Source organism: Astyanax mexicanus, chromosome 14, assembly GCF_023375975.1.
Source record: "Astyanax mexicanus isolate ESR-SI-001 chromosome 14, AstMex3_surface, whole genome shotgun sequence".
Classification (NCBI taxonomy): Eukaryota; Metazoa; Chordata; class Actinopteri; order Characiformes; family Acestrorhamphidae; genus Astyanax; species Astyanax mexicanus.
Window position 1 is genome coordinate 17,031,285 of NC_064421.1, and position 26,890 is coordinate 17,058,174.

Sequence of the window (26,890 nt, forward strand, 5' to 3'; positions counted from 1 at the left end):
AGTGTTAGTTATGAGATTTAATCCCTATTTCAGCATTAATAGAAAGTGATTTAACTAACCTATGCTATGTTTACATCGGTAAATAAAACTGCTAATGCGTCTTCAGGCTCAGTAATTTTTTTTTATGATCATCTTACCAAGTTTAGCCCCAGTTTCCTCCTGTGCTTCACTCTGGTGACACATTACCATTTTGATTTAGCGATGTGAACACTATCACTACTATTAAGATAAAATTATATATATATATATATATATATATATATATATATATATATATATATATATATATATATATATATCAGAATTTAATCAATTTGGTCTGATTTTGTGAAGGTGAACTTTCAGAGACAATTCCTTAGAGATTTGGCACGGAGCCAGTGCAGGCTATACAGAGAGAGGGTGGCAGGAGCAGCAGATAAAGCAGTGAAGCAGTGGCCCAGTGCGCTGTGGGTAAGCCATAAAACTGCTCCACAGGGCTCCACAGAGCAGAGCAAAGTGGGAGGCCCAGAAGGATACGGTTCCTTATCCCCCAAAGATCATCTTGATAGCTAAAACACAGCCATTAAAATACTCAGTAGGAACAAAGTTTGGGGGAAACCGCAGGCTTTCTGGGCCACATCCAGAATGACTCGGGCTTGGTTTTAATTGAAACGGGACATATAAAGTCTTGTGGAGATACCCCTCACCCTCGTCTTTTTATTTTTTTTTCCTCCCCACCCTGAACATGTCCACGGTTCCTGCTTCAGTCCGTTAATTACATCCCTCAGCCGTGGGTCTTTATTTCAATTGGCAGAGTGAAGACAAACGGATGTTATAGAACGCTCCCTTACTTTTTCCTCTAGAATAGTGCTGAGCCAGGCGAGAGCTGGGGAGGGAGAGATGTTGAGGGCTTGGCATACAGTATATGTGCCTCGGCATCCCTGAAGCAGTTTGAGTTAATGCTAATGCTAACGCTAATGCTGCCTGTGTCCTACATTTAGATTGTTCGCATTTGTTTAATTCCCTCTTTTCTATTAAGTTACATTTCTGAGAAAATTCCCACAGACATGTTACAGAAAATTCCCATGGACAGGTCAGAGCTGAAACTTCTCTTCTTCCTCTTCCTCAGTTTCACTTAGTGCCTCATCTGCATGTCTGGTTCTGTGCAGACATGGAAAAAAAGATGGCTTGAACATCGCAATGGAAACTCTGCTGTTAGCATTCGTTCGACCCCCTTTTTTGTATCTGTGAAAATCACCATATACATCCTAATGATACTGGATGGGTCAGAGTTGAATCTCTGCTGAAATGTTACCTCTAATAGTGGACAAGGACAAAAAGAAACACCTGTATATGTTGTGAGGTGCTACCTTGTGAGTGGCAAGTAATGGCAGGTCAACACAAATCAGCAGAGTTGGAATAAGGCCAGATAGTGGATGCCAAATGGATCAGATGTTCTATTTCAGTTTGTTAGCATTTGTTCAACTCCCCTTTATCTATTACATTACATATCTGAGAAAGCTCCCACAGACATGATAATCACACTGGACAGGTCAAGGCTGAAACTTCTCTTCTTTTTCCTCAGTTTCACTTAGTGCCTCATCTGCATGTCTGGTTCTGTGCAGACATGGAAAAAAGAATGGCTCAAGCATCGCACTGGAAACTCTGCTGAAATGTTAAATCTGTTAGGGGACGAGGACAAAAAGAAAATGTATATGTTGTAAGGTGCTATCTTGTGTGTGGCAAGTCATGGCAAGTTGACATGAACTACTGGAGTTGGAGTGAGGCCTGATAGTGGATGCCAGAAGAATCAGACATTCTATTTCCGATTGTTTGCATTCGTTCAACTTCCTTTTTTCTATTATGAAAATAATTATGTATCTGTGATAGTTACCACAGACATCTTAATAATACTGGATGGGTCAGAGTTGAATCTCTGCTGAAATGTTAAAGCTGATATCCATAAGTTTTGTGATTTAGGGGATTTAGGGCCCTCTCTGGTGAAAATGGGTAACTGCACCGAGCATGCGGGGGAGAGAGAGAGAGAGAGAGAGAGAGAGAGAGAGAGAGAGAGAGAGAGAGAGAGAGAGAGAGAGAGAGAGAGAGAGAGAGAGAGAGAGAGAGAGAGAGAGAGAGAGGGGAGCGGTCATGGAGCTTTCTCCACTGTTTAAACGATAATTTGATATTAATCCTGGTTTTAGCGCAGACTATCACATTCTTTTTTGACTACAGAGTTTGCTTCACTCCTTTGTTTTTTTGTTTTGTTTTTACAATGAGTGAATGAGCCCTTCTGAAGTCTCCATTGCTCCACCAGCCACTTGAATTCAGTAAAACTGAGCTGGATCCTCTTTTAGAGACTGTATTTGTAACACAAGTGCGTAAAGAAGTCTAACGTGACCAGAAGTCTACCTGTGAAAAGGGACCAAACACCCCAGTTTTTAGAATGAATATTTTAGACTAAGCAGGGGTGGTTGTTTCAGCACACTGCCACCATTAAACACAATATTCTACTCCTTCTCCACTCAGAAATGCTTTTGCTTTCAGTTTAGAAACTAAATAATACAGACTGCCACTTCAACTCTATTTGTGAAAAAGGAAAAAAAAAAGTGTATATGTTGTGAGGTGCTATCTTGTGAGTGACAAGTCATGGCAATTCTACATAAACCACTGAAGTTGGAATGAGGCCAGATAGTAAATGCCATATAGAGCAGACCTCCTATTTCAGGTTGTTAGCATTTGTTCAACTCACTCCCCTTTTTCTATTACATTACATATCTGAGAAAGTTCCCACAGACACGGTAATCACACTGGACAGGTCAAGGCTGAAACTTCTCTTCTTCTTCTTCCTCAGTTTCACTTAGTGGCTCATTTGCATGTCTGGTTCTGTGCAATGGAAAGCAGAATGGCTCGAGCTTCACACTGGAAACTCTGCTGAAATGTTAAGTCTATTAGTGGACGAGAACAAAAAGAAACAGAGCAGGACTTCAGCGGCGGGGCTTTGAGGTCTGGCTGCTTGTCTTCGCTGGAACCTGAAGACTTTAACTACCTTTTGGGTGCAGACAGACTATCAAGTGTTCCTGTGGTCAGAGAGTGCACTTAACATGTTTAAACACCTTGTTTAAGTGAGATCTTATTCCCCAATGAAACCCTGGGTTCTAATCATATAGATACACTACAGTACTCTCTCTCTCTCTCTCTCTCTCTCTCTCTCTCTCTCTCTCTCTCTCTCTCTCTCTCTCTCTCTCTCTCTCTCTCTCTCTCTCTCTCTCTCTCTCTCTCTCTCTCTCTCTCTCTCTCTCTCTCTCTCTGTGTCTCTCTCTCTCTCTCTCTCTCTCTCTCTCTCACATTCAATGCAAGATGCCCCATATAGATATCCAACAGGTCAGAGTAGTTTTTTTTAGCCTCCATTGGACATAATACTAGTTCCTGTCCAATGATTGTTGGCATGCAGCTGTAATATAATAAGAATGATATGCGAGAGGATACATATTATATTTAGTATTTTAAGTAAAGTGAATATTTCATGTATTATCTAATTAATTATCATAAATAAAACATCTGTTTTTATTTTTCTCATACATACAGGGTAATAATTAATAATACACTAATTAATAATAAATTCATAATAAATACACCCATTATTAATTCCATTGTGCTGCAAGTTCAGAAATGCCTTAACTTGCCAAGGCCTCCTAACTACTTGACTGACTACAGCTATTAGCCTTTCTGTGCTCACATTGGGGCTGCAACTAATGATTATTTTAGTAGTCGACTAATCAGATGTTTAGATTAGTCATCGATTAGTCAACAATTATTTCTGCCAGGTGCTCCATCTCTAAAAACGATAGAACATGAGATTTAAAAGGCATTTAAATGTCTAGATGTTGTTTAAACATGAAAAGTACTGATATTTAGTGATTAAATATGTAATCTGTTGTGTTTGGGCACTTTTGGGACACAGACAGAGTTAAGCGTAAACTATGTGAGTGAGCCATTTACTCATCTCCCATTGCGCTTCTGTCCCCAGCACTTTGTGTAATGTAGTACTGTAACAAATTAATAATTAGTCGACAATAACATTTTTAGTCGACAAATTTGAATAACCAACATTGTCGATACTATCGACTAATCATTGCAGCCCTAGTTTACATAAACAAGCTTTTTACCTAATTTTAATGACAAACACATGGTAGAATTGTTCTAAAAGTTCTAAACATCTACCTAAACTGGTGAAACAAGATTTAAACACGAATATTACGAATATTTTGCACAGGTTTAAAAGAAGACCCAAATGTCACTCTCATTTACTTCAGAAGGTTGACAACAATCCAACCCAAGAACCAACAAGGCACAGGCCTGCCAACCACTGGAAGCTCCTGGAACTCCAGTGTCACTGTTTACATGAGCTAAAAGGCTTCCATCCAAGAAAAAAAAACTGTTACAAAATTGACACCTTCAAGTTTGATTAAAGTTTTTTCACTGACCACACAAATCAAGAAAAATAAAACGTTTATGCTTAGACTGGTAACACGTATTGAGGTGTTTGGCCACAATGACCAAGATTAGACACCTAAACTCCCAACTGTTAAACATGGTGGTGGTAGAAGCAAGCTCTTGGTCTGTTTTTTGGGCTGCCTGTGGAACTGGTACAAGTAAATGAAGGAGGTTAAAACATAATGGACATAATGGTGTGTTGAAACAGAACAATGACTGTAAATACACATCAAAGTACTTTCAAAGTCCTGACCTCAAACCTGTCGTAAATAAGTGGACAGTCCAAAAAAAAGGTTTATGCCAATAAATAAACAGATTTATTAAAGAAGGATGAATGGTCAATTAGCCAAACATAACTCTTCTAGATATATGAACAATGAATGTTTTCTTTTGTGGTGTCATTACAATATAATATTCTAATAACAACATTCTGTGAGAAATCATAATTCTTTGCATTTGGTCTTCTGCTTATGGTTTAAAATACTACTCAGAATTTCAATAATTTAAACAATATTTAAATGTAAACAGTGTAATCAGTGTAAGACTGGCAAAATGAATGATATTTATTTTAGAGATGTTAATTGAAATGTTTATCTTTATTATAATCTCAGGGTTTTTGATGAATTTTTAATCAGAAACATATATGTTAGTCATGTGATTTAATGCATATTTTAGCCTAAACTAAAAGTAATTTACCTTCTAAACAGTAATAACAGTGTTTTGCTCTCTAAATAAAACCTACAGATGTGTTTTTTTCTTTTTTACACCTTCTTACTAAATATTTCACACCTGTGATGTTACACACAGGAAGAAGATTTAAAACAAATGTTTTATTTTATTTAAGTCCAGAAGTTTGACCGGAAATGTGTATAGGCTCTAGCTTGCACAATTTCAGACCCACTCAGCACTAGTCCTTCACTCCCACTCACCTCCATCCTCTCCTGCTTCACTTCGTCCACCTCCTCGTCTTCCAGAAGTGCCAAAAATTCCCCCGTCTGGTCGATGGAGCCCAGGAAGTCCTGCGCCAGCCGCTGCCTTTTGTTGACACTGCTGCTGCTGGAGTATTTGTCTGGAAGTAGACACACATACATTTGCTGACACTCTCTCTCTCTCTCTTTTTCTCTATTTTTTACCGGTTCTGGACACATCTGCAGGCCAGCTGGCTGTGTTTACACCTGAGCCGTGATGAGACAGGTCCAGAGCACAGCCCACTCGTCCCCCCTCACCATTTATTATTCCTCTTTCCTGTACCTGTGTTATATCCAATGTGAACTTTGTTGCCTAGCTGTACACAAACACACAGTAGCAACTCCTCCAGCTACCAGAGCTCATAACACTCCTACACTCCTTTCATTACATCACCCCATCACTGAGCAAACAGAGCCTTTTTTATTTCTTTTCACTTTTTCTATTAGTGGTGTAATCTGTCATGAAGTGAGCCATGAGGTGTTATATGCTGTCAATCTTACAACTAAGGGAAATGAGAAATGAAGGCTTGGGGCTATAAAAAAAACTATTTAACTATGTGTTTGCAACTTTTTTTTTAAAGGAAAACAAACAAAATAATGGTACATAATATATTCAGAGTTTCAGAGTTGCATTTAAATATTATTATTCTGTCTCTTCCTTCCAGAGATTGCTCACTTCCTGGCTCACACTCAGCAGCAGGCACAGAGCACAGACACAGACACATAGCAAGTCCCAAAGCTTTAATGCGTCCCACCAGGACAAACTGCTTTTTTATAACTTTTTTTTTTTTTAAGGGCACAAAATGCGGAGAAGCCGCCACCGATTAAATCCCATAAGCGCCACGCTGGGGGAAAGTCAGCGAAGGAAAATGTTAATTAATCGAGAGGAAACAGTGATCAAATGCATCTTTGTGAAGTAACGTCTGCTTGACATGACATAAATAGCATCAGAACATGTTTAATCAGGAAGACCGAACTCATGACACCTTAATAGCTGCACTTTTATGGGGCTCCAGTTCCCTGGCGCTGGCACGCTTCAGCCTCCAACAGAACCGTAATTGTGGACTTCCTATGTAAACGGGCAATTCAATCAAAAAGTTAAAAAACGCCACTTTGTGTAAACTCGCTTTCGAATGATACAAATATACTGATGCACGTAATTAGTTCTATATTTTTGGCTTTAATGTCTTCTAAATTTGCCATTTGATGCAGTGGCGTGTTTACAGGAATAAAAGAGCTTGGAAAATCTTGGTTTGGCTGAGCGGTAAACAAAGCTAATCTGCAGTGATGAAACAGAGAATTCAAATCTAACAAAATAAACACTCGGAAATAACACACATCATCTTTGATCCACTAACAATGGGCCACAACATTTTTTGGGGGGCTGAAACCCAGTGCTATTTCGAACAGTCGCTGGTGTTTTTAAGCTGGCTGGTAATGCACTGAAGGCAGAATAAAAGCAACTCTCAGAGGCTACCTTAAATGATCTGAGCATATGCTGAAGGTTAAATAGCCAGCCATGACCGACAATAATCTTTTAATAGCGCTGTAATCACAACCTGCTGTATGTGAATTCCCTAAAACGGACTGTGTAAAGCTTACTGCTCTCGGGTGGAAAATAAAGAAGGGAACAGAAGACAAGCAGAGCAGTAGTTTTCTACCTGGAGCTTTTGCAGTGTTTTAGGGGTTTTAAGGGTTTTGGGGGTCGTGGCTAGCGCAGTGGATAACAGAGCGTGGCCACAATTCAGAGCTCAAAGCCCCAAGGCCTGCACGGTGGTTCCCTGCTCTTAAGCGCTTGGGGAATTAATGTAGGGGTCAGACTGAAGACAATGTGGTCAGAGCCAACACAACTGCCTTTCAGTCGAACTTCTGCTGCGTCCCCAACAACGCCACCACTCACACCACAGCAGAGAAAGCAGAGGCGGCCACAGCGCTTCCCTCAGGCCTCCTGGGTGGGGTGGGTGGAGTGGGTGGTGGGGGAAAAGAAAGGGCATCAGGGCCTACTCAACCAAACTCCATACTCTCTCTTCCTGTCCTGAAGCTTTTATGAGAAATGCTCAGACAAAAACGATGGTAAAAGAAAGTCTTTCCAAATCCAGCTCTCCTGAATGCAGTAGGGTCATTCGGGGGAACGTCAAAACGCTCGAAGCCAATTTGAGTGCAAAACAAACGCTGCGGAGCAAAACATTAAACAGAGCAGCCCATCAGGCCTCTCATGGAAAAGAGAGGGGAAAGAAAAAAACCCTGAGTCCTGAATCCATGCGCACAGACAGGCAGACTCCTTCTCAATCGACTGCGCGTACCGCTCGCTCTGAACGCCACATTTAACGTTATTCCTGCTCTCAACTTACAGTCCAGATGAGGAGCAAAGATCTTAATGATACTCATCGTGACAGCAGACGAGACTGCAGCGTCTGCGCCGGCGATTTTCCTCCCTCGCTCTTGTTTTGCCGTGATACTGATAGGAAACCAGCAGAGCGGCGGTGGAACGCTATGCAAAGCAGAGGCATGCCAAAGCTTCCGCCTGCATTCTGGTAATGACTCTTGCTGATTGACTGTGGCATACCAAATTACCTTGGCTGACTCCGGTCATTATGTGCGCCTTAATCATTTAAAGCACCGACTGAACGGCCAAATTCAGCTCCAGCACAGGAAAAGAGTCCTAAAACATCTTCATGTAAGGAGACGTCAGAAACGCGGGCTTCTACAAACCAGTTTATCCTGATTACACTGTACCTGGGTCCAGAGGGTCTTCATCATCTACAGTTTTCATCAGTTTGGACTTGAAGTCTCGGAACTGCATGTACTTGAGGAGTCTGCGCATTTTTTTCTGAAAGAAGAATAAGAGAAAATTAAAGACATGATAAGTTTGGCAGCTCAGAGATTTTCAAAACATTTTTTTAAAATCTGTATATTTTCATTTTCCCCAAAAAACTTATTTGTATCATTTTCCACATTTTAAACTGTAACTAAACCTAAAAATATTTCTTTTTTTCTAGTAATAACTGAAATGCGTTCCTTTTTAGTAATAAAAGATACCACTCCTGCTTAAAACTTAAAATGTGAAAAAATCTGTCTCAAAAAAAAAAATATGCGGCCATATATTTTGCACCTGCAGCGCCCTCTCAGGTTCAGTCAATTAAAATGTATTTATCTAGCACTTTTTACAACAAATGTTGTCACAAACCAGCTCTACAGAGAAAACAGCCCACAGAGAAAACAAGCCTCATATGAGCGAGCACCACAGTGATGCCAATAATTGTGGTGACCACAGTGTCAGTAGGATGAGGTGTCCACGTGCACACCTATAGCATAGTTGATCCACGTCATTCTCATTTATAACGAGCACTTTTTTTAAAACCTGAGCTGGGGGTGGAGTCAGCTAAAATATCAGGGAGTTTAGTTACCCTGTAAAATCATTTGAACCTCATGATTATTTTTAAAAAGTGTAAAATCATAACCAATTAAAAGTGCTCCAATTATTTGAAATCATATCTTTTATAAATTCACTTTAATTGTAAGTTTGAAAGACATTAAGATTTTTAAGTTTCTGCTTTGTAAATGATATGCAGTAAAGCAAAATTCTTTGAACACTCATTTGATGAAGCCTCATTTATACTAATTTTAAATACAAAAATCTGAATAATGTTGAATGTTGTAACCATCACTGCCCCCATACTTAGTATATGCATGCACCTTTGACATTGGCTTTTATGCATGTTTCACATACCACCATACCTCTAGAGGCGCTACGGAGCACTGTGTAGAACAGCACTGCAGCTCATCAAAACTATATTAAAGCCCAGTCATGCAAAAAATATATAAATAAATAATAATAAAAACCTTGTACTGTGATATACATTTTTGGTCATACAGCCCAGCACTACTTGAATGTTAAGCAGTAAAATCTACTAGAGGGCAACAGTGGAGGTGCCTGTAATAAAGCACTTCAATACAAAAGGTTTTAGCATAGGTTTCTTTACAGCCAGAGTTTCTTTTTTTATCGTGTCAATAAGGCAGTTGTTCTGCTTGTACTATGGTCTACACTGCCCTCACTATTTTCTTTTATACCCACAACCTTTCAGAGAATGTGCACAAAGAGCGACCAAGGAATCGAGAGAAGGCTCTGTCTGTTCTCTGCATTCATTCTTTATCCAAATCCCTATTTAACAATGAGCATAAATGAGCCTAAAGGGGAAACAGGTAAGAAGAAGTGTAATACAAATAACATTTTTTGTGAAAGAGGTAAGAGTTAATAGGAAAAATCATGGAAAAAACTGACATCTAGCTTGAAATACTTTTAGTTGTGATGTCAGCACTTATCACCAATTACATTGTTTTAACTGTTTAAAAGATTGTTTGCTCTATAGTATTATTCAGTATTACTTTAACATAACCTGCTTTTGATAATAGGGGATATTTAAACCTGAATTGCTTGACAGAAAAAAAATCTCATTTAAAACCGTCTATCGACACTGAGTGTCTCTCGTGTATCATCTCTCATGCAGAAACCACTGTCAGTGAGGGCTCAGAGTGGATCCTATCAGATACAAAGTGGACAGGGCAGCTTGTGCACCCATTGGCTTATTTTCCTCAGTAATAAATGGACGGGGTTGAGATTTTGGGGGTTTATTTTGTTAGAGGGTGGTGTGGCAGCCAAGGACACATCTGTACTGGAGACGGTTTAATTAAATCAATCTGTGTTGTACATAATGATGGTTCTGTAGATCATTTTAATATACACATTAAAAGGAAAAACAAAGTAAAACCTCAGAAATGAAAATAGTATAGAAAGGCACAATATAGTGTACAATTAAATATTTAATTCACTCTGTAGATCAAATAAGGTAGGCATAGTAAACATAAAAAAACAAAAGGGAAAGATTTTTTTAAAGTTTCTAAACCTCTGATCGTCAGTGTGAGTATTGAGTTTAATTATGAGAGTGGAGGCTTATCCGGGAAGAGTGCCATTGATTCCACTGATTCCATTAATTCCTTTGATTCCAATCATACTGCCAACTTAAAGGAACTGTCAAGTGCTGAGAGGCCATAAATCATCATCATCATCATCTGCTTCAGTCATACACTCGTGATTTCTGATCACGTGCTCTTTTTTTTTTTTTTTTTTACCTTGTCTTTCCTCATGAGGAAGATGATATCCTCTGGTGAGATGACCCTGGCTCCTCGAAGGAGAGCCACCTCAGCTGCCTGGTGAAGCTGGAATACAGGAGCAGGAGGGAGAGAGAAATAAAAACAGGGGAAAAAAAAGCTTGTGAAAAGGTTTAACAGCAGTCAGCAGTCAACAAGATCACGCCTCAGATGTTTGTTCTACTTTCTGCCAGTCAGTGCATGTCGAGTGAATGAGTCACAGCATCTGCTGTTTAAAAACCTTGAGACGTCTGATAAGAAGCCGCATATTTTGAGACCAGCGCTTTCATAGTCACATGGGGTCTTCATAGCCTTTGGCCATGTTTGGTAGAGGTAACATTTGTTATGCTTTCACAAAACTCATATGACAGCATGGCTGTCCTTGCCTTCGGAATAAACAAGGAAAGAGGAGCTTTATTCAAAATAAGTGTCGGTCACCATACTAGATAAGGCCACCTTGCAAAGGGGCCCACATATAGGGAGGTCCAACTACACTGAGCACAGGTTTGATGATCAATATGATCTAGGCCTGTCAGAATAACTATGTTATCAACTTATCGTTAATAAGGACTTATCGTTAATAAATGGACATGACCTCATTCCTTTTAATTATTGTGATATTACCCTTTGTGCACTTACAAAATGCACTTATATTGTTACCGTGGGAATGTCTGCACCTATATTAGGAAAAATGCCCTCTTTTAACACGCAAAAAAAAAAACTTAAAGAAACATAGTTACGGCCCAGTCCTAGCTGCTTAACTTTAGTGTCTTAAGTTCATGTTGCCTCAGCCTTCCATTCATCATCAGCATATCTCTAGAGTGAAGGTTGAGACCAGGTCTTTATGCCGGTTCAACGCATGCCAGCTGGGAGAGACCGGGGCTGCACGTCATGGAGTGGGGCAGACACACGGTTCCCCCACCCTTTGCAATGTATATGTATATATAATACACACTAAAGAACCTACTATAACCTACTTTTGTAGGTTCCAAACTTTGCAGTTTCCAAAATTAGGTGCGTAAACAGGAATAGAAAGTTTATTGTCCTTAAAAGGGTTTATTCATTTGTTACAATATTATGTTATTATTTTATTGGTGCCAAATTAGTGGCCTAAAAAAGGCAACAATATCGTTTATCGCAGTAATTTCTGGGACAAAATATCGTTTGCAATAAAATGTTATTGTGACAGGCCTAATATGACCAAAACATCTACAGTATTATTTTTGTTCAATTCAATCCTCAAGAGCTTCTTAAAGGTGGGAGAACCCGCATTTTTCTGTACTTTACATTGTTCTTTAATGAACAAATAGTATGTGTTACAGTTTTACATACAATGTGTAATGTCCTCAAACTCTTCTACTGTATTCACTTTTTGTAATGCTGTGCAAATTCAGGTTTTCCCCCCAATAATTATGCATTTAATACCCCATAATGACAAAGTAAATGCAGAATTTTAGATGTTTTTTTTAATGTACTAAAAATAAAAATTCTGAAGACTGTTTGCTATGCTTGATATTAATTTCTGCAATCTTCACATTCGTTTTCCTCATCTTTGAGATTCACTGCCTGGCCAAAAAGTCTCCACCTGGATTTAAGTAAGTAAATGATGTGGGGTTGATGCTGCAGTTGGTCTGCAGGTCTAGGTTCAGCAACAGTATGTGCTGAAAGAATGAGGTCAGCCTACCTAAGTATACTGAATATAGACCAGGTTATTCAATCAATGGATTTTTTCTTCCTGGATTACTTGGATTTATTCCAAGATGATAACGTCAGGATTCATGGGGCTGGAATTGTGAAAGAGTGCACATGGACTGTTCACCACAGAGTCCAGATCTTAACCTCATTGAGAATCTTTGGGATGTGCTGGAGAAGACTTTGTGCAGAAGACTTTTGTACAATCATCAATGCTGCTGCAAGATGTTTTGGAAAATGAATGCAACACTGGATTAAAATAAATCTTGTGACATTGCAGAAGCTTATCGAAACAATGTCACAGTGAATGCGTACAGCAATCAAAGCTAAAAGTGGTCCAGGCAGTGTATTTCTACACCTTGTCTGGTAAATTGGACATGATTTGAAAACACTTGGCCCTGTCTGTATAAGGGCATACAGCTACTTTCACACTGAACACACAAATGTTCGGCTGTGGTTTGTTTTCCATGGGATGCGCAGCGCAGACAAGGAATTTTACTCCACAGAAGGCAAAGTGAATGCAATCAGACATGCAGGATCATATAATACAAAATTTAAATAGCCAGTATACATACGAGTATGCCCACTCAAGCACTCCATAAAATTTAAGCAAAAGGTTTGCAACAGTTGACTATCTAGTGGTCGGGTTTAAACACAACACAAAATAAACTATTGCAATCTTTACATGTAAACTAATAATTAAAAATCACTACCATATTTTCGAGAATCTATAAAGCATTGTAATATGTGATACAAAGCAATGTACAAAAAAGTGTATTAAATTGAATCATAATTCAGTATCTGCCCATTTATGAACTGATCTTGTGAATCTTCACTTTTGACTTTTCTTCATTTCTCCACTTGTTTTAATGAGCCAGGAGTAAAAAAAAATCCTACCATTCAATTACGCTATGTATTTGTTATTAATGGCAGTAGCTATAAATTTCACAGATTAAATTCTCTGAAATTTTCACTCGCCTCAAGACTGTCTTGTAAAATCTCTGACTAAATTCTATGAATATCACTGCAGCGGTGGCAGTGGAACTAGATGCTATGCAAACATCTGAGCACAAGCCCTCATCATGTGTGCGAGCTTTGCCAGTTTAGCCGTAAATGTATGTCAAGGTCTACTGCACAGAACTTTGCTGAATATAATGCCCTTATTCATCTTCTTTATTGGGTTACGGCTATAAGAAGTACACAGAGATGTTGCAATCATATGGAAACAATCTTTACGAGCTCAAGGAACGGTAGACAGAGAGAAGAAATGAAGAATGCCCCTTTGCTCAGACACAGCCGTTTCATTCTGGTGCCAAAACGAGCAGAAACACCTCATCTATCACTGTCACCTTCCACTGAAAGTGATAGCTATCCACATGTAAATCAGCGAATCAACTCAACTTATAGGGCGTTATGGGAAGAGTGCAGAGGTAGCTCACTGATCTTTTTAACCCCAAACTTGCAGGAACAGGAAAGTGGTAGATAGTTTAGATGATGGCGGGTTATGTAAAACCACTCGTTTAAATCTGTTTTAAACCAGCAGGGTTTGTAGGACCTCATTAGGACAGATAATGGTCTGAGACGAGCTTTAAGACTTAAGAAGGTAGAAAAAAAAACAAAAAAAAAAAATTAATACACAGATTGTCATCAAAGTGCCATGCTACAATTTACAAAAAAGAAAGCAATAGTTCAGAAAAGAAAACACGATATCTAAAAAAAATAAAAAGAATAAAACACACACACATTATTTGGAAACAGCAAGCTGTATTAATACATTATTTTACTTAAAGATTTATATAACATCTCAAGCTAGTGTGGTCTTTCCATTGTGTGCACATATTTTTTTTGCATTTCTGGACAAGCCAAGACTTTCAGAAATGTCACTGAAAATAAATGAAGCATGTAATCTGAGAAATTTTAGATTAAAAATAGGAATTTACCCAACAATATGAAAGTACAGTCCTGCTCGCATCACCAAAGTTACATAGTGCAGGTAGATGAGCATGATGTAGCAATAATACAGATTCTACTCTCCCTATTAAGGCTAATCAATGTATTATTCTTAGCAGGCATAGCCACGTATCTTATGCTGTTAGTCTACCATATAGCCTGATGTGTGCGAATCGTTAATTGTGCACACATTGTAATTTTGAAGCTGTTACTTTAAAAGACGAATGCTATATAATGTGGCTTTAAAAGAGTAAGTTTATCATAAAACAAAGTTTACAGAATCCTTATTATATTAAGCATAATATGATGTGAATTTGATATTACTATCTGCACCAAGGGGATGCCTATTTAATAAATATAGAAAAATCACTTTTAGCAGTAAATCGGTCATTAAAATGCTTTATTGTACTGAGATCACTCTCAGGTGTTGCAGAAGACTGCTATATATATTGATGATTACAAATGTGTCAGTAAAATGTATGCCAGCCTTTAATTATCTTCAATTATGCCAATATAATGCACAGAAGATTCTAGACACCAAAAACACCACTCTGAAGTGCAAGAAGTGCAGCCTTCACAGCAGCTGACCCTCTGCAGAACCTCTCCGGTTCAGGAAAAACAAGGAGAAAGCAAACCAAGTCAAAACGTAATTCAGCTAAGAATGAAAACTGTCTGTGCCAAACACACACAGACCGCAAAGTCTGATATCAGTCAACGATGAAGAAATATTTATTCCCTCAACAAAGCAATAAAGCTACTGAAGATCACGGCTGGAGCAAATGTCACTTATTTTCCTGGAACCGGCTCCCATCGTTCCAGAAGAAAAATAAGAGAAATGTTATTAATTGAAACGTAAACATTCGATATGTCTTGGCTGCTGCTAAATCCATAAATACATGCAAGTAATTCTTAGAGGACTGTAAACATTTGATGGTCATAAAATCTGTTTACTTGCAGATGTAGATCTGTGTGCTGAGTATGGAGCACAAACAGGCCCCACACAGGCACTCACAGGGGGAGCATTGAATTAAATGAGCTCGGAGGCTTCATTTAGTTCTTTCTGGCCTGGCATCCGACCAATGTTGACAGGCTGGCTGCCATATCTGTCCCACAGTTTAACGTGGAAATAGTTTTTAGGAGACAAAAATGGCTTTAAGTGTATCCTTATATTTTACTCTGCGATGGTAACCGAGCCTAAACCACCCAGAGTCCCCAGATCAGGAGCTATTTGCTCCAGTAATTATTATTTACAAATGGATATAACAGCACTTTGGAGCTTTTAATGATAAGTATTCAGTACTCAGTACCTTATAACTCGCGAATATGCTGTGAAAACTGGGAAAAGATGTCTTCCAGGGGTCTCTAAAAGTGGTCAAGTAGGCTAAGCTCTGCAACTATTATCGGGGGATTGCTGGTTCGAATCCTGTTTATGCAGCTTGCCATCAGCTACCGGAGCCCTGAGAGAGCATATTTGGCCTTGCTCTCTCTGGATGGGTAGATGGTGCTTCCCCCCCGCTCATCACTCCCAGGGTGGTGATGTTCAGCACGAGGCATCTGTGAGCTGATGTATCGAAACCGAGTGCGCTGTGATGCTACTCGGCAATGCTACATCAGCAGCAGTTTGAAAAGAGGGGGTGGCTGACTTCACATGTATCAAAAGAGGCATGTGCTAGTCTTCACCCTCCTGGTGTGTTGGGGCATCACCAATGATAGGTGGAGTCCTAATGAGTGGGTTGGGTAACTGGCCGTGTAAATTGTGAGAAAATGGGATATAAATTTGATTAAATAAATATGATAGATGCTAGACAGTATGCAGTGTGTATGGCTGATTTAATAAAAAAAGAGCTGATAAACTGTGTAACACTACTGATTTTACTACTGTATAAGTGGAGTGCAGCCATCTTGGATTCTGAACTCAGGGTTTAGAGGCTCTCACCATTTTCTAAAACTGAACACAGCATTAAGTAGCGCAGCTTTACGGCTCTAAGGTCTTTCAAATTATGGTACATAAAAGTCTTTATCGGTTTTGAAATCGATTTTAAAAGTTCTGTTTTGCTTGTAAAGGATTTTCTCTTGAATAAGGAGACAATAGTGTTCATGGTACATCACTTCCACGCACTGAACTCTCATTATTCACGTTTTCCAAGCTAAACACAGTTTTCAGTTCTAGAGCACCTTTAATGAGAAAAGCTAGGCTACACACATAAAACATTCAGCAGCAGAAATTGATTTATTGCCCCTCACTAAATCAATATATTTTCACAGAAACCCGAGGTTACAGTAGCTTCGGCTGAATTTGAACTGAATTGAAACCAGTTTTATTTTCCGTGGCCTTTTGAAGTCCCTGGCTCTCCAAACAGATTCTGTAAAATAACAGATTAATTTTAGTAATTGCTCTAATTTTACACTCAGATGAAAGCAGTCTCCAGAGCTGAGAGACTGAATGATGCTGGCTGGGTTATTTCGTTTGGGATGGCTCTCAGACTCGGCGAACAGTGCGATCTCTGTGGTCTATTTCCAGCAGCTCAGAAGACGGCAGTGTTGACAGTTTACTCGAGCAGCGAAGGACTGTTTTACCATTTCTGGGATGCCTCAGCTATCACACTACACAGGCATTCATAAGACCCAGAGTGTTTTTCTCCAATTTGATATTGTGGTTTTAGCTTTCGCAATAAGAACCATTCCTAAGTTGAGTGCAGACAGCAACAGAAGGACAAACACTGACGGTCGAGACGGTCAACTTAGTCTCTGTTTTCGTTCCTTGCAAAAACTCAAATAAAAGCATTAATAACATTTAAAAATAATAAATACTAAAACAAATTCTCTAATTTGTCAGACACTGACAGCAGAACTGGGTTGTTAAGATCCTAAAATTTTGATTTTGTTACTGTAGTACGGCAAAATATGATACTAAACAACAGTACTGCATTCATGCATCATTGACAAAAGACCAGAGGCTGTTTTTTTAGACAAAGACTAAGTCTAGGCTTGAAATAAACAGCTGTATCAGTGCTGAATCACCATTAGAAATAGTTTTACTGTGAGTTTAGCTTCACTCTGCATTTTGGACACCTAGATCTCACTGGGTATGTGCTATTAGACTGAGTGCAAAGAGAAATGTTTTATTTCAAGCTTGAAATTTAAACATTGTAATTGAGAAAGCATTCCAAGTATAACTGTTATAAAGTACTAAACGGTTTGAGAAATTGTAATATTTAAATGCTTAAAGACAACTTTACTAAAGACAACTTTATTAAAAAAGAGGTTGGGATGCTGTGTAAAATAAAATAAATGTAAATAAAAACAGATTGCAATACTTTGCTCATCTAAAATACCCATTTTTTATTATTTTAGGTCAAACTTCATTTAAAATTGTAAATGTATTTTTCCATCCAGTTTTCCCATTTTAAACAGGTTTTGGCTCAGAAAAGAGTTTTGGACTATGTTGACATGTGGTTTCTTATTTGCATGATACAGGTTTAACTTAAACCTAATTTCTGGATTACAGCATGGTGAACTGTGTTCACACACAGTGATTTCTGGAAGTGTCCCTGGGCCCATTCAGTGATTTCCAGTTCAGAATCAGTACAGCTTGTTTCTAATGCAGTGCCACCTGAGGGCCCGAAAATCATCAGCATCCAATATTTCCCATCTGAATTTAATCTTTTGATGAGACTTTGTAGTGTTCATGGTGAGATATCCAGAATCTTTGAAATTGCGTTTATATTGAGAAACCTTTCTGAAATTGTTTAATTTTTAGATTCTTTTTTTTTTTTTTACATTTGCCTGGCTTTGCTTTTAAGAAGTAAATGTTTAAAATTCTGATAGGTGTTCCTTGCAATCTGTCTTCATTTACATTATCTTCAATTCACACAACAGATTACATACTTTATTTTTTATAATTGAGATGAAACATTTCTTATCTAGATAATCAGGCTGTTATTTTATGCTTCATAACACTCCATAACAGTACAATACATCTCATGAACTTTACTACGCAACAAGCGTTTACTAAACCATTCAGTAAATCCTTGCAAATTCACAGTGCTAAGCTAAAATCTATACCTCCAGTTCTGTCAGTCTAGAACATCCAGCCTATAAAAAAGGATGTAGCTTGGGGAATGCTGTCCAACTCTGGGCTCTAATTAGGGGGGGATCAATTTTAATTACGACACATTTTGGAGTGACACTGGCCTCGGCAGGCTGGTTCATGTCACATTACAGTGCAGGAGGAAAAGGGGTCGCTTTCATGCAGCGGAATGGCAGAAGTCAAATAAACAAGCCTGCTGAACATAATTTCCTCTGCGCTGCTACTGCTGCGTTTGGAAATGAAGTCCATTATTTGATTACACTGGAAAAGGTAACAGGAAGAGAGAGGAGTATTCCAGTCACAGCGTCCTTGCGAGGATCAATTACACCATTTCCTTTGAACGGAGCTGGAAACAAAGACTTTTCATGTTTTCAGAACTCACCTACCAGTCAAATTACTAAACTGCACAACGCTCCGAAAAATCAGCCGTGACAACTCAAAACATAATTACATTTTCAGTATAAACTTAATTAAGCTGTGTTTTACTCGTCACAGTCTGGGTTATGTTATCGGCAACCTCGCTTGGTAGACATTTAAAGGTGAATTCCAGTGTAAAATTGACTTTTCGTGTAGTAAAACATGATAAAGAATCCTGACCTTTGTTAAATAGCCCACCTCTGCTCACCTGCAGCTTCACGAGATTCAGTAATTTTGTGCTTTTTGCGTAGCATAGCCTAATCTCCGGGCGGTTCTTGTGCACTTTTAAAGTTATTAATGCCTCCTTTTAAGTGGCACGGCTCTCCGGATTCTACCAATGTGGTGTGTGGAGGTACTTGAACCTGGTTAACAGTGTACAAAAGTGATTTATCTGCAGGGGAAAGTGGATACCCTGAAGCGCTCGTTGTAAAGAGTGCTGGGCAAAAAGCACAAAATGACTGGATCTCAAAAAGCTGCGGGAGAGCGGAGGCGGGCTATTCAACAAAGGTTAGTTCTTTTTATCATGTTTTACTACGCTAAAATCTATTTTACACTGGAGTTCTCCTTTAATTTGGCTCTTAAGCTCTGTAGTAGGGCTTTGTGATGTGACTAAAAAATCATTTATCGATACATTTCAGAGAAGTGGTGATATACAAGGTCATGATGAAACCTGTAAAAAATATATTTAAAAAAACAGTATTTATCTATACATTAAATAGACAACATAAATAAAACATTAGGCACTTTTACAAATAAAGGTAAACCAGTTAACTTTGTATCTAAGTAAGCATTTAACCGGCTCAATAAACTGCACTAGATTTATTATTGATCTTTTAGACAGACTGTAGACTGTAGTGTTTAAAAACTCCAGCAGCACTGCTGTGTCTGTTTTGTGTCACTGCAGTGCTGAGAATAATGAACCACCACCCAAATAAAAGCTGCTCTGTGGAGGTTTCTCCTGTGGGTTCCAGAAGATTGAAGAGGGAGCAGGAGGATAGTAATAAAATATGCATAGAAACAGATACAGGACTACAGTCTGTAATTACAGAACTACAAAGTGCTCCTATTTTATCAGTGGAGCTGAAAAAACGATGATCATCATTAGTTTATCGATGATCTGTGCATCTTTCCATGGCATAATTAGCATAACCATACCTCACTCTGCTGTGTCCCATCTTCCAGAACATTATTCTTTTCTGGAAAAGAAATTGCATTCACGTGTGATGGTCATTTTTTAATACTGTGTATGAAATTTTTTTTTAACGTATTAATATTTATGATATATGGCCCAGCTCTAATCTACTGTAACTGATGGCCATCATCCCAGTTGTGGCTCTACTATACTATTTCTATTTCAGCTACTGAATGTCTTGTTTCACATCCTAACAAAAAGGCGCCAAAACACAGTCATAAACAATTAAGGCTGAAAATATCAAAGCAAGCTGTTATCAGAGGAACGGGAATTCCGAGAGCGTTTGCAGAAACTAAATGTTTTGCTTGTTCTTTGCGGTTTAATGACGCTGTTTGGAAGCAGACGTTATCAATGTTTTGTGAAATGCAGAGTCCCTGAGAGCTCGCCAGAGGATAAATAAAACCAGTGTTTCCCATTTTCACCTCCAGGAGATAGAAGAAGAGCAGCAGTGGAGTACAGAACCAACCCTACAGCACTTCAACACAACACACTGACCCAGCAGCGCACCAGACATAAATATACCATCTGGCACAGACCATTCAGTACAAATATCCTGTACATACAGGCCTTTAAACTAAACTAAACCAAGTCCAAAACACAAACCAGAATAAAAAGAAGAAAGATTAATCTGTTCAGATTAAATCTGCTCTTCTCAAATCAGACAAGAGCTATGTATATCAATATTTATGGTAGGGCTGAACAATATATAATTGTATCATTCTCAGCACAGTGTGCACATCATGTGCAACAGTCACATCACAATGACCTGTGTGATGTAAAAGTTAAATGTCAACTATTTTAAAGTTTTTTTTTTTTTTGCTGCTTGATTCAAAAATAAAATTCACACTGTTCTCATTTTCCATTACACCAATATAATATATTTGACTACAATCTTCAAAACACACAGGTCATTATTAATATAGTATCGAGTTGGACCATTGATTTCTGGAGAAAAGTTTTTTTTGGTGAAAGTTTCTGTTCGTTAAAAATGTAAAAGAACATATCGCAATGTCATTTTTTTCCAATATCATAAAGCCCTTTTTGGATAACAATATTTTTAGCAATATGAAAAAACACCAGGGCTGCACAATATTGTGTTATTCTGGGATATATGTATGTATATCATGATATTAGAAAGTATTTTCACTAGATTTCTCCAGATGTTTCCTCAGATGGTTCTAAATTTCTTTTAAAAGCAAGTGGTGGATTGATATGTATGGTAAAATTTGACCTTTAAAATTAGTTTTTTTTTTTTTTTTACTCATATCCATTTAGGATTTCTTTATTGCAAATACATATTTTTTTGTTGTCAGATTTCTGCTATTTGTTATGTTATTCTTTGTATTTTATGTTTTAAACTTTCAACAGAAGCAAAAGATTAGAAATATTTAGTTAACAACAGTAACGTACAAGACTTTTGTATAAGATAATAATGTAACAAAATAATTTACGTAACAAAAATAATGTAGCAAAAACATGTAATAGAATATTTAGTAAATTCATGTAAATTGCAAACAAAAACAATTGTAAGAAAAATATAGTAGCAATAATCAGTTTGAAAAACAGTCTATTATTACAATATGATATTTTAAAATCTAAACATTAATGAGTCACTATATATTGTGTACGATACAACATGGCACAATCCTAAATCAGACCTTCTTCTGATCTGACCTTCTTGGGGTTTTTGCTGTATCTCTTAGAATGGACAAAGTTAGAAGCATTAAGAGGTCCATTAGGAGCTCATAGGGGTTTTATATAAACTGTAAATGTGGAAAAAGGCCCATCTATAACATTACTTCAGATACATATCTGATAGATGTTAAATGTACTTAAAGCAGGGCTAGCAAAATATCACAAAATATAAATCAATTTTTTTTTATCTCATTTTGAATTCACAAATCAGTACAGAAACCTCTATTCCTAAAGGAGCTCTATGTTTCAGATATCTGGTTTTAGGAAAACAAAAAGAAATGGATTAGATTACATCTCTTATTCTTAAATCGATTATTACTGCCCTCTGGTCTACCTAAGGGACCAGGACTGGTTTGAGGACAATTGGATTACAATACATGGCGGTTTTCTTATACCTTAGTTCCTACAAATAATTTTTTGTCTATTGTTTTCTTGGATTTCATTAAAATCTACTTTGTTGGTTTGGCAGCTGCACTGCTTTGTGATTGGTAACATTAGTTTAGCATTTCATTTTAACCCAAAATGATCCCAAACAGAGAAGAATTGCACTTCCCGACCTGCAGATTCTGTGCTGATAGATGCTCTAGAATTTCTGACACTAATCCTGGTGAATCTTCATGCTGGGTAGTTAACAGTTGTTTGGGTAGCTACTAGGTTTTGGCCATTATATAACATAATGGACATGTTCTCAATCATTTATGCTCTCCTCAATATTGCACATTGTGTTTTTTATAGCTTAAAGAGACCATTACTGTTAATGAGCTGAATGAGGACATTTTATTTGTTTTATTTATTTACAATATTTAAGCATTTTACATTCCAATTCTAGATGTTTAAATAATCTTAATTATGGGTGGGATTCACCTGCAATAGCAGGGGCAAGTCTTAGACTGCCTATGTTTCAATAAAAATATTGATACTGGATGATACATCAATGATGTATCGCAAATAATTAATGAAAAAATATATATTATTAATTTATTTATTGTTATTCCTAATAATTAAAAGTTTACTGCTTTGAAAATGTGTGTTCTTGTATTATTATTTTAATATATCATGCATCATCATCATTATTTCTGTGCCATAAATCATTAAAAAAAAAAAAAAATTAATTCACTGCAGTTATTTCTGTGACAATATATATATATTCACCGTGAAAGGCCTAATAGCTACTGCTATTTTTATTTTCCTTGTAATTTTACTCTAAAATTTAACTGAGATTATTGGACTGCCCTTCGCTCTTCAGTGTAGAAGACGGTAAGAAGACCACAAGAAATAACAAACGAACTCAGATAAATGTGAGCACAGTAATTACACTAGCTCAAGCTCTCAAAGCTCAAAATGTGTACAAAATATTGCCTGAGCAGAGCAATCGCTTACTCTACAGAAAGATGAGACCACACGCCGTAAAAATCCTCACTCCCCACGGAAAATCTATACCCACAGCCATACATTCAAACAAAACAGCCCACTAATTTATCCTCCTTTCTCTGTGCGAGAGACTAATTGACTCAGGCATCTGAAAAGCTCTGATACATGTCAGTGCGAGCACCTGGACGAGAGGTGACAGCCATACTTCCACCACCCAAACCATTTAGCCCAGCGGAGGCGCAGGCGTCTGAACTCAGGGTGCTGCAGCGCTCCTCCAGAGCCAGAGTCTGAGTCTGAGTCTGAGCCTGGCACAGTGTTCCTGACCAGAGAGACCACAGGCCACGGGATGAATAGACTTCTATTACATTAAAACCAACTCTGAGCACTGAGCTGCCCTTAGCATTTCTCAACCGGCTAAAAAAATCCACCCAGCTAAATTTATCTGGATCATCATTAACCGAGACCACCCATCACGCTCTTAGGTGGACGAGCAGAATCCACAAAATCACAAAGTCAACTGAAGGTAATAAAAATGAAACCAGGAAAACAAAGTATATGAACAAAGACATGTCTGGAAGCTTTTGCAGCTCAACGCTCCTTTATTTGGTTCAGTTTTCTGATGTAGGAAAATGTAATGCTTGATTTCTTGGGACAACTGTGTTTGTTCTGTAGGTAATTAGTTGATGAATCTGAAAATGAGATTTTACTGAGATTTTATTATACAGGACAAAATACAGATATTGCGATATATTGTAATGTTTATGTTTGCTATACATATTGATAAATGGCATTAAATATTGAGATTTTTATTAAATCATATGTAAATTCACACTTACTCCAGTACAACTAGGGAACAGGGGCAGATCTAATAACACTGTACCATTACAATCCATATCTTGACTTTAAAAGTTGTCTCTATACATCTAGCATTCAGTAAACAAAGTGGCATCAGATTCAAAATACAAAAACACTCCTCAGACTTAACTCCTCTTAAAAATAAAAAGACTTACTAAGTAGGCCATTTAATACGATATTTAATTTCTATCTTTATATTTAATTTTATCTTAGGATGGACCGCATATCAAAATGACTTCTCAAAACAGTCATTATTTCATTTTAGCAAGTTGTAAATTTAGGAAGAAAAAGCTGATTTTGGGCTTGAATATTCTTTAAACAATAAGCACTACATCTGTACTACTCATTTACTCTTATGCATTTACTCAAACTGCTTCTTTTAAACCATCTGATATCGATTAATATAAACCTGAGATTGATCCTCAATGTCCTTAATCTGCAGAACTGGAGAGCCGGCTGCAGACCAGTTATTGACAGGTTTTATATTTTTTATCTGTCTCACTCAGGGTTAACAGAGCCTGCTAGAAAAGTTAAACAAGACCTGTATTATTTTAGTAATTTGCATTTAGCTAGCAAACAAGTTACTTGTTTTCCATTCCACCTTAAATTATATATTAAAGTATATATTTACATTAGATGTACATTGATGTTGTCATGTAAACACTATTATGTTTAATAATGGTAGGTTGAATGTTCCTTATACAATTAGTACAACAATAGATTTATGAAAATCTCTTAATATCTTAACTAAACCTGTAACCTGTTGTAACTAAAATATTCCTAAATGAATCAATATCGAATAGAATATCAAATCGGAACCTTGTGAATTAGAATTTATTGAGTAAATCAGTGGAGATACCCTACTTCCCACTGACCATATGAAATTCCTCTGTAGGACAGTGAGAGGCAGCAGGATTAGCTGGCATTTTCCCCTTCCTACTCGCTCCTCTACAGCCAAGAAAAAGACCTGCACACTGTACAGTCTCCTGACCTGCACTTTACCAGCTGACTACTTATAATTAAATTGATGTGTACAATGGAGTCATAAATATATTCATTAGAAACACAGGCTCAGGTCATTTTCACATGCCCTAATCAAATTTACAACAGTGGCTCGTGTTTAAAGAGTCATATAACCAAATTGCTGTCGTAGCAAAAAAACAAGGCCCAGGGGATTGATAGAAAGTCTGGAAGCAGAGAAAGTGCAGGGGAGTAAGTGCCTATGAAAGCAGGCCCTGCCAACTCCTGCACCTGGCGTTACAGGAACCAGCCAAGTGAACTCTGTTTCACACGCGGCACGTCAGGCAAAACGTAAAGACTTCTCACTGCGCTGTTTGGGTTTCGGGGGGAAGCAGACGTCCACGGCAGACTTCTACAACCAGTCAATCAAGTTTTGGGGGAGGCCACAGACTGGATTAACCGCCATCTACCTCCAACATTACAAGAAAGGTCTTGCTCATGTTTCCTCAATGAAGATTTCAGATTTCAACCTGCAGAAACTCCAAACACCTACAGTAAAATGTGGATTAAAGCCAAATCATATCGTACGCAATAATATTGCCAACATTTTTGAATATTGTGAACAATATGATCCCCCTAAATTTCGTGCCATATCACCCAACCCTAGTTATCACATCAGGGTACTACTTTTTTGCTGTGTTCAGCAAAAGAAAAATTCCCACTGATCTCATTTCCCATGATATATCTACTAGAGACAGATTATATCTGTCCAGTATCATTTATTTTACTTTAATCCTGGATATATGGAGATATATGGAGTGCATTATTATGAAACATCTTGAAAACATTGAAAACTATGAAACATTCTGGATCTTTAACTTCTGTTAGAAATCTGATAAAAATCTTGTATTTTTAATATCTTAGTTAGGGGTGTTTTGCATCATATTGTATGCAATTAAAAAAATGTTGCAGTAGTTCATTCTTAAAATATATATTTTTTAATTTAGTGTTTTGTCATGTCGCCAAAAGTATATTTATCGCAAGAATATTATGAAATATTGTACTCTAACATTTTCCCCATTTTCTCCCCGATTTACAAGACCAATACAGCATACAATATTATATGAATATATTATATACATATTTATAAATATTATAAAATACAGCACAGGAAACAATTAAGAGAACAATTCAGTTTCTGAATCAGTTTTTGCTATTTAAAGGTAAATGTTTGAATAAAATGAACATTGTTGTTTTATTCTATAAACTACAGACAAAATTTCTCCCAAATTCAAAATACAAATATTTTCATGTAGAGTATTTACTTGCAGAAAATGAGAAATGGCTAAATAACTAAAAAGATGCAGAGCTTTCAGACCTCAAATAATGCAAAGAAAACAAGTTTATATTCATAAAGTCTTAAGAGTTCAGAAATCAATATTTGGTGGAGTAATGCTGTTTTTTAATCACAGTTTTCATACATCTTGCCATGTTCTCCTCCACCAGTCTTACACACTGTTTTGGATAACTTTATGCCACTCCTGGTGAAAAATCAAGCAGTTCAGCTTGGTTTGATGGCTTGTGATTATCCACATTGCTCTTGATTATATTCCAGAGGTTTTCAATTTGGTAAAATCAAAGAAACTCATAATTTGTATATGATCTCCTATTTTTTTCCAGAGCTGTATTTTTTTCTTGTCTTTAAGTACATCTCTCAATCAGATTTATAAGGAGCAAAATGTGATGCTTTTTCAACACGCCCGAAGAAGTCTCACACATGGTGAGCACTTGTTGGCTGCTGAAACTGAAACTTGTCAGGAGAACATTTATTTTTACATTGTTGCACATTTTTTGGAAATACATTATACACAATCATAAAATGTTCTGCTTCTGTTTTATTTAGAAACACATTTTAAACCCTTTAATCCAAAGCTGTCTTAAAATTGATGAATTGATGAAAAATAATTTTTTACAGGCAGTGTAAGTGTACAGGCTAAACATACTGTACAAAGCAAGCTACAGAGAGCACTGGTTGTACTAGTCAAATTCAGTAAACACACTCTGTAACAGGATACTACA

At 37.4% G+C, this 26,890-nt stretch overlaps 1 protein-coding gene across 7 annotated transcripts in view; it reads right to left on the minus strand.

The window, feature by feature from the left end:
* The window catches only part of supt3h (SPT3 homolog, SAGA and STAGA complex component), a 152,920-nt gene that overhangs the window by 35,340 nt on the left and 90,690 nt on the right, over positions 1-26,890 (minus strand). For all 7 annotated transcript variants that reach the window (XM_049463557.1, XM_022673032.2, XM_022673038.2 and 4 more), the window contains 3 exons: positions 10,572-10,658; positions 8,178-8,271; positions 5,403-5,542 (listed from right to left, as the gene is read on the minus strand). In XM_049463557.1, the coding sequence (XP_049319514.1) occupies positions 5,403-5,542; positions 8,178-8,271; positions 10,572-10,658 (321 nt within the window). The remainder of the gene's footprint in view (positions 1-5,402; positions 5,543-8,177; positions 8,272-10,571; positions 10,659-26,890) is intronic.